The 9,377-nt window shown below is 37.5% G+C and overlaps 1 protein-coding gene across 1 annotated transcript; it reads right to left on the reverse strand.

Annotated features, from left to right (window-relative positions):
* Window positions 1-2,218: 2,218 nt before the first annotated feature.
* vamp1b (vesicle associated membrane protein 1b) lies at window positions 2,219-9,328 on the reverse strand. The gene is made up of 5 exons (XM_067398590.1): window positions 8,897-9,328; window positions 8,253-8,388; window positions 7,952-8,110; window positions 2,755-2,806; window positions 2,219-2,235 (listed from the first exon to the last, which is right to left on the reverse strand). Coding segments are annotated over exons 1-5 (366 nt in total). The 5' UTR covers window positions 8,899-9,328.
* Window positions 9,329-9,377: the final 49 nt, after the last annotated feature.

Below are 9,377 nucleotides of genomic sequence, written 5' to 3' on the forward strand. Positions count from 1 at the left end.
GAACAGGTGAATAGACATCTAATACTATTAGTTTCTACTATTAATTGTTAATAGATTAATACTATTAGCATTAGATGTCAAACATAAGATAACGTAAGATTTCTCATGGCTCGAGCGCAGCTTATGATGCTTTAAACTGAAGCTCGAGGGATCAAGACTATTCCAATATACAAATAAGTTTTCCTTCGATTACCCCGTTCTCGTTTTCTTTTCTTGCATCCTCCCGTTGCATCTATGGGGTGAAGCTTAGGCGCGAGGAAAGAGATGCATAAATAAGAAAAGAAAAGCACCCCGTCTTGAATTCTGTACAAACATACCACGCCATCTTTAAAGAATGATGATGTGAATGTACATGCAATGTTTCCATTGCAGTTTTGCAAACTATTCCTTTTTCGAATTGCCTGAAAAACCACCTCATGCGAGTGTAAAAACTTTTTTGCGATATTTGGGAGTTTTTGCAAAATTCACGTTTCCATTAAGAGTAAAAGCAATTACAATTACAAACGCAGCTATTGTTTTTCTGGAGCTGCTGTGCTGCTGGAAACTAACAACCAACTCTTGGTTGTATATACTCTTGTGTACAGTATGTTAATTTTTTGTTCTTCCTTGTCGTTCATTCGTCATTTTCACTTTTTTCACATTTTCGCGAAGAATTATTTTGCTTTGCTTTAGCTATGATAAAGAGACATCCACTCTTGTTTTGCGTGTTCATGCAATTTGGGGGCAGAGCAATGAAGGGAGGAGTGTGTTTGTTTGGGTTGATTTCAAATATCAACAGTGTTTCTCAGAAATCGCTTACTGCACCTTTAAATGCACATACACATTTAGGATAAAAGTCAATGGATGACAGGTCACGAATCTTCTCTCAGTAACAGGGTAAGGGCAACAGTGATGATGGGATGGGGACCTATCTGCAGGGACAGTTTATGTCAGTACCAATTTATAAAAGTTCTCCGAAAGGTCAGATGAGAAAGCCTTGGCATTACAGGAACAGAAAGAATGTTTACCTGACTTTACTATCATCTATTCCACACACACACACACTCACACAGGTTTGTTTTTGTGAATATTCGTAATGGTTTTTCTACTGTACAAACTGTATTTTCTATCACACTTCACTACCCCTACACCTACCCATCACAGGAAACTGTGCACATTTTTACTTTCTCACAAAAACTCATTCTGTATGATTTATAAGCCTTTTGAAAAATGGGGACATGGGGTAATGTCCTCATAAGTCACCCTCTCCTTGTAATACCTATGTCATACCCATGTCATTTTACACATTTGTGTCCTAATATGTCACACACACACACACACACACACACACACACACACACACACACACACACACACACACACACACACACACACACACACACACACACACACACACACACACAGACTCTCTCTCTCTTACATACACTACCGTTCAAAAGTCTGTTGAAAATGTTTTATAAAGAATGCTCACCAAAGCAGCATTCATTTGATCAAAAATACAATAAAAGCAGTAATAATGTGAAATATTTTTACAATTTGAAATAACTGTTTTCTATTTGAATATATTTTAAAATGTAATTTATTCCTATGACGTCAAAGCTGAATTTTCAGCATCATTATGTCAGTCTTCAGCGTCACATGATCCTTCAGAAATCAGGATGTTTCAGGATTTTTTGACAAATAAAAAGTTCAAAAGAACAGCATTTATTTGTTTTTGCTGTTATTTTCGATCAATTTTATGCTTTCTTGCTAAATAAAAATATTAATTTCTTTCAAAAAAAAAAAAATCTTACTGACCCGAAACTTTTGAACGGTATTGTACTCCTCCCATTTTTCTTCCTTCTACCTTGTCTTCACAGGTATCACCACATTTTTTCTTCCTGGCTACTCCCACTTATTCTTAGTCTGTTTTCTTCTGCTTTCTCTCTCTTGCTCTCTGTGCATTCATGTATGAATGTCTGCAGAACATTTGAATAATGCAGAAGATTTGAGAGGGAGGGAAAGAGAGAGGGAGACAGAAACTGAAAGATAGAGAGCTTGTGAAATGTGTTCATTCTGGAACAAGAGAAAGGAGAGCAGATATCTACGTACTACTGTCACACCATGGCACAAAATTTGGAGACCTCAAAATTGAAGAAAAAGAAGTAACTGGGAAATGGGTGGAGCTCATGATTGTGTTTTCTTCATTCTTTTTCTTGTTCGTTGCAGGTAGATGGGCTCAAGAGAAGAAATACACTAGATAAGGAAAGACACAAAGGGAGAGTGTGAAAAAAGGTGGTTAATATTCTATTGCAAAATTGTGTCTCTGTCAGGTTCAGTAGCCAATACATACGGTATACTGCACTGTTACGCAGAACTGCCCTCAATTAATAATTCACTGTAATGAGTGTAATGATGAATTATTGAGCTTATGCTGGGTTGGTCCAGTCTGGGCTGTAAACACATACAGTAAACTCATGCAGGCGTTTGGTCTGATAAGTCTAAGCCTGAGCATCCCAGAATGCCCTGCCCATGACAGGTAAGCACAAACACATACAAAACTACCTTCCTCTGCTAAAGAGGAAATCATGTGTTAATAATGGTATTAAATAATGAATAAATAGTAAATAAATCCTTGAAAACGATAAAAGTAATGAAATAAAATTTGAAAACGATGAAACTTTACATCAAAGCTTTAAAATCTCCATATAAATACAGAAATATAACCAGAAATTCTGTTAAAATAATAACAAATTATAATAATAGGCAACTCACAGAAAATGATTCCAATGAAGATGACTCCAATGACCCCCATAATAATCATCATCTGAAGGAGAGAAAAAAAATTGTTACAATCTCACTTGACTGACATTACAAGAAGGAAAACAGCAACACAAATACAATCACAAACATCCTGGTTATCAAGAACCATCAGATTAATCAAGAATCTGATAACAAACGCTTACAAATCCTTAAGTTTAAGTGTAAGTAAAATTGAATTTTTTGGTGCCTGCTCGAGCAGAACTCAGGGATTATGGGATTTGTTAACAGAAAAACTGAAACACCTGGTTTTAGACCCAAATACATATATTATTATGGTGTAGGGCCTACTTTTGCAGCCAATACAGCATCATCTTGGGAATGACAGAAACAAGTCTTGCACAGTGGCCAGAGGGATTTTCAGCCACTCCTCTTCCAGAACAGTGACCAGGTCACCATGTGATGCTGGTGAGGAAAATATTTTCTGACTCACTCCTCAAAATATTTAGATCTGGTGACTGTGTAGGCCATGGGTAATCATATTATAATCAATGAAGCTAAACTGCACAATAAATCTCTTATTTACATCATGTCTGCACTGTTATAACGAGAGGATTCGTGAGTTGGCAGAACAAAAATCTGATGATTTGAGTGGATTCTAACTAATTAACACCTCTGATTGGCCAACAATCAAGAGATCAACAGACATGCCTGTGATTGGCTACAGTGATCAACGCTGCAAAAACACGTTGTAAATAGAAACCTTTGATGCTTTCAGACCGCAAATGCAAACGCACTGGAGCTTTTGCCAGATTGGTTTTGCCAATATGATATTATTAGTTTCAACCAAAGGTGCTCTTGCTTTCCATAGAACCGGGCCTGCTTTTCTAGAGAGTATTCTGGCAGGTGTAATGGTATCGAGTAAATTGTTATTCAAATCACAGTGATTTCAAGAGACAAAACTTGCATTCATTTGGAGAAACAACCAAATGAACACAATATGCTGAAGATCTTAATTGTTAAAAAAATTTAAATGTTTTTAAACTTGTATTTTTTAATTTTTAAATGGTTGACAATTTAGTTGTGGCGTCTCTGAGATTAATGTCACCTCAATAAAATGTCAGCACAGGCTAAACAATATTCATTGGGACATCTTCACCCCTCCCTCACTCTTTAACTTTTTCCGGCACCAAAAAAAAATAAAAAAAAAAATCTATCATTGCACACTACTAGCCATCACCGTAACCGAACAAATAGTTCAATATTGTAACTTTTTGATGCACAGAAGCAGGTACAGTCAAGTGGTGGTAATGTTACAGTTAAGTACATTTTCAATACACTAGCTAGCTCGCTCATAACACTTTAATAGGCTAGCTTACACATTTTGGCCAAATGTTAGAAAGACCCCTGTTGTAGAGGAATCAAACATCTGTACAGTAATTTTTAGTTAGGAACTGTTGTTGTCGTCAGGTATGTTTTATTGTTTCCCCTTTTAAATCAGTAAAAAAATGTCAAACTAGTGGTATTGTCCCTTATAACATATTACCGGTTTTACATGTCATATACCATAGCAAGCCTAGGTGCCACCCCTCATTCAACCTTCACACTCTGCTCTTACTGATGGAATGTTAAATCAGAGACGATTGGCCCATAGGTCGCGCATATATTGGCATGAAACCTCTACTATACTATATTGGCGAGTGTTTCAGTTTCATTGTCCAACCCCTGTATGTATATATGCAGGTGCAAGTTGTTGAAATCACGTTCCAGGGTGGGACAGGTGTGTCCCCGTCAGTTGAAATCGCATTCCACGGGGTGGGGATGTGGTTCCCCTTCACTTGAAATCGTGGGGACCCCCTACGGCCGGGGGCCCCTAAAATCGTCACCAGCATTCGCCCCGCTAGCGACAGTCCTGCATGTAAGGGGTGCAGGATGTGCAGAACATTTTGAATAAGTTTGAATTTGTTCAAATCCCTAAGTGGGAGTATATGAGCAAAAATAGTAATGCATCAAGTACAAAAATATATACATGTTCAGTCACCACTTAGCTCATTTTTGACAAGCTCAAAATGAAAATGAAATACTGTCATTAATTACTCACCATCATGTTGTTCAAAACCTGTAAGACTTTCATTCATCTTCGGAAAACAAATGAAGATCTTTTTGATGAAATCTGTGAGCTTTCTTTCCCTCCATAGTCAGCTACATAACTACCACTTTGAAGCTTCAAAAAGTTCGTAAAGAGATCGTAAAACTAATCCATATGAATTGAGTGGTTTAGTCCAAATTTTCTGAAGAGACTTGATCGCTTTATATGATTAACAGATTGAATTCAGGCTTTTATTTACATATAAACATTGGTCAGCGAACATAAACAGAAGCTCAAATGAACCTGCTTGATGCATGAGAACCAGTGTTGGGCACGTTACTTAAAAAAAGTAATTAGTTATAGTTACTAGTTACTTCTCACAAATAGTAACGGAGTTAGTAACTGAGTTACATCATTATAAAAGTAATTAATTACCAGGGAAAGTAACTATTGCGTTACTTTAATTTTTTTTTTTTTAAATATGTCAAATAACTTGAATGCCCCCAATATTAAATATAAGAATAAATTATTCTTGATCCGACTCGTGACTCATGATCCGCTCTTCCTCACGACATTAAATTTCTTTGTACTGTACTATACATGTTGGTAGCCATTAAAGAAAATGTAGTTTCATATTTATGTTTAAATAGTCCTATGTTATGTTTAAAATTAATTTACTTGATTATGAAAAGTAAACACCATGATGAGTAAGATGCATCATAAGATGCGCAATATATCGGAGACATGGAGTGGGTCAGACATGATTTTGAACACTTCATTAAGTTTTGTTTTATAGAAAGCCTCTCTTTAAAGTGAATTTCGTTTTGTAAATATTGTATCTTAATTTTAATCAATGTTTCATCAATCAGTTGCCTGGATTTAATAAATAAGAAGCAAATATAGCAGACTCATGGCAGGCGCGGGCGCGATCACTGGCGTGTGAACTGGAGCGCGTCTTACAGGCTACAGAACCGAAACTCAGAGGCTGCTTGCCTCGCAGACATGCGAAATATATCTATAGAAAGCTTGAAATATCTAAAAACGAAAAGAAATAGGCTACTCTGATTATGTAGCCTAATCCGAATGAATTGTGCATTCTCTCTCTAGGCGCGTCCAGTATATGCGGAGATGATGAGAGTCAGCAATGTCGACTTCATCTTTGCAGCCGACACTGATTCAGAAAACATTACTTTATTAATAAATAATTAATAAAAAATGTCTCCTTGCTGTTTTTGTCACATTCATAATTATTACTTTTGCCGGTTCTTTATGGCAAGCGTTATGCATGCGCTTGAGTGCCTATTACATAAACGCTCATTATTATGGTTTATTCTCTCCAGTATTTAAGAAATTTAATTAATATAAATGTGATTAGTCAACTAATGGCTTAAATGAATAGCTACTAGTCGACTAGAACAACTTATTTCCCATTTTTTTGATCCAGCATGTCACAAAGGGTATTCTGGTTTGAGCTCGCGCTCAGCTCGCATGCTCATAGACACACACACAGAGCATCGAACATTATTATCAGTTTAAAATTATATTTGAGTATGACTAACCCCAACACACACCAGAGAAAAAAACTTTGCAGGTCCTACTCGGATGAAAACCGCTTCAGTGAGCTCAATTATAGTAACGCAGCATTTTTTTTTGCCAGTAGCGGTAAAGTAGCCTGGTAATACCAGACTCTGCTACTTCACTTTGCTTCGTAGACAGAGTCTGGAATGGCATAATAGAGAAGTGTTTTCTCTCTCGCTAGGGGGCGCTTGTCTGAAATTTAAAATCATTGGTTACCCGTAAGCCAATCAGATACGTTTAGTTATGACGTATGTTATGTGCCTGTACAGCCGCATCGAAGCACAGACATCATGCATCGAACTCAAATCTATGATTGAACTTCCACTGTAAACCTGTTGTAAACACATGATAAAACAAATGTTTATCAAACACTCTTCTTGTTCTGGCTTCAGTTTGAAAAAGAGTTGAATGTTCTCCATAACAGAGCGAATTGCATCCCGTGTCTCGTTTCCCATTTCCGCGGTCGTTTCGGTTTTCGATTTCTCTAACCTACAATGTAAATCTCGGCGCTTAGCATCTACGTCTCGGCTCTCAGCCCGCCCTCTGTTCGTTGATTGGCCCGGCTGTTTCCAGACCGGTGGCAAACAGAAAGCTCTGACGCTGTCTCAGACTGAGTACAGAAGTGAAATGAAATTGAGCGGAAGTAGGAAGTCTGACGTAGTCAGGCTAGCGGTAACGGCGTTGTACAGGAGAAAAAGTAATTTGTTTGATTACTCGTTACTGAAAAAAGTATTATTATTTATAACGCCGTTATTCCCATCACCGATGAGAACAAATCTCTTCTGAAAACTCAATTGTGCTGCGTAACACACGAGAATGAACCTCACTGGTTCTCGCACGTCAAGCAAACATGCTTGAGCTTCCGTTTACCACAACTAATGTGTGAGTTGATGACCGTTTATATGTGAATAAAAGTCAAAGTGGTAGTTATGTAGCTGTCTATGGAGGGACAGAAAGCTCTCAGATTTCATCAAAAAGATCTTCATTTGTGTTCTGAAGATGAATGAAAGTCTCATTTTTATGTGAACTACCCTTTAAGAAATCCTTAAACAGAAATTTTAAAAACATCCTCAACTAAGTAGTTTACTTTATATATTAGTCTAGATACTCATAAAGTAGTAGACAGTACATAAAAAGATGGACTGATGTCCCATGTTTCTCTGCATCTGTAGGTAATTAGCAAAACCCAGAAGCTCCAATTTACACATATTAACTAATTAACACTAGCAGCTGTACAGAGCAAAATCTCTGAGCATAGCATGAGCAATAAGCACTGACCTATTTACTCCTGCGTGTTATTATTCACACTATATAGAGCACATCAGTGTTATTCAGTATTACTATTTTAATAATATTTTGAAATAGTTTTTTTTTAAATTGTAGTCATTTTGTTATGTGCTTTTATATTGTTTTTATTATTATATTTCCTATAGCTTTATTTAATTTCAGTTTTAGTTTTAGTACTTCATCTTTAGTACTTCAAGTTTAACTAATATTTATATTCTATTATATTTCAGCTTTATTAATATAGTCAGGATGTCTCACCTTGCAGTTCTTCCACCAGTATTTGTTCTTCAGTTTAGCAGCACAGCTTTCGAACTGTGAAGCCCCGGCCTGCAGAGCATCTGCCCTGTCGTCTAGCTCAGACAGCTTCTGATCTCTCTCCAGAACCTTATCCACATTCACACGCATGATATCCACCACCTGCAGACCACATCCACACAGAAGACATGAGACAAGAAACAACGTATTCAAAAAAAAAAAAAAAAAAAATCATTACATTCTGTCCTGTGCATATATAATGCTTCAGTTGTTTTTGTCACTTTACACACAAACACTCAGTCACCTCCTCCACTTGTGCTTGTGTCTGCTGTAGTCTGCGGTTGCTGGTGGTGTTTGGAGGGGGAGCAGGAGGACCGGCTCCTCCGGGGCCACCTGGGGCTCCAGGAGCGCCTGCTGGGTTGGCATCATCTGCAGCGGACCTGAACACCCAAAGACAATCATGATGACATAAAAACTTGACTGAATTTGCTTATTGGTGCACAAGTTCTGATTTTATGTATGTCAAACACAAGGCATGACTTCCTAAAAGAGTTTAACTAATATATTACTTATTAATTACTTCTATTATTGATTTTTAGGTCTAAATTCTGGTCGACCGTTATGGGTTTTTCAATGTCCAATAACGAGGTTGATCATGTACATGTGTATTATATGATATAGGTTCAATATTTATTATCCATTGAATCCTGGTTATTAACAGGGCGGTCTATTTGTCTACCAAACATTTTTAAACAATATTAACACTTATTCATGAACGTTTAGTGTTAGGCTACTGATGCTAAAAAGATCCATAGTCCCGTCACAATCATGGGAAATTAGGCGTGAGAACTGTTTACAAAGTTACATTTCCGTAGGTCTATCCTTATTGTAACAACAACAACAACAACAAATGATGGAATAGCCTATAAAGTCTTCACAAATACTTACATTCTCTTGCAGAGCGCCTCACTGATGGAAGAAAAAAATGTGATACAATTAAAAATAAATTACGAAGAGGTAGGCACGGTTAAATTAGGAGGGAGAGACTGAAATTCAAGATTGAAGCGGCTTGCTGCTGATGCAGGATCCCCGCGCGAGTCATCAGTGCGAGTGGCGCATTATAGCAGCACGTGCTGGACACTGAAAGCGGTCGCGTGCTCGGACGCACGAGCGCATAAATAAATGTTCAGTTGCGCCTTGAGGGAACTCCAGTAACGGGTTTATGTGATGACCAGTTTTCTTTACAAAAAGTTAGAGAATTAGAGAAACACAATGGTTAATTTTAACATATAGAATGCAGTGCGCTGTTCTTCATCTGGTTTGTAGGTTAGTGCAGTAAATGTGCGCGCGCTGCGCTCCTGCACTGCGTCGCTGCTGAAGCTGAACTCATGAGCATGATGATGTTTAACATCCCCATCCTCTCTCTCTC

The sequence above is a fragment of the Chanodichthys erythropterus genome, chromosome 2 (assembly GCF_024489055.1).
Source record: "Chanodichthys erythropterus isolate Z2021 chromosome 2, ASM2448905v1, whole genome shotgun sequence".
Classification (NCBI taxonomy): Eukaryota; Metazoa; Chordata; class Actinopteri; order Cypriniformes; family Xenocyprididae; genus Chanodichthys; species Chanodichthys erythropterus.

Coding starts and splice junctions, on each gene's coding strand:
- vamp1b (XM_067398590.1), bottom strand. Junction 8,111..8,252: donor CACAAGCACAAGTGGAGGAG/GTGACTGAGTGT, acceptor TGTGGTCTGCAG/GTGGTGGATATCATGCGTGT. Junction 2,807..7,951: donor ACTGGTGGAAGAACTGCAAG/GTGAGACATCCT, acceptor TCTCTCCTTCAG/ATGATGATTATTATGGGGGT.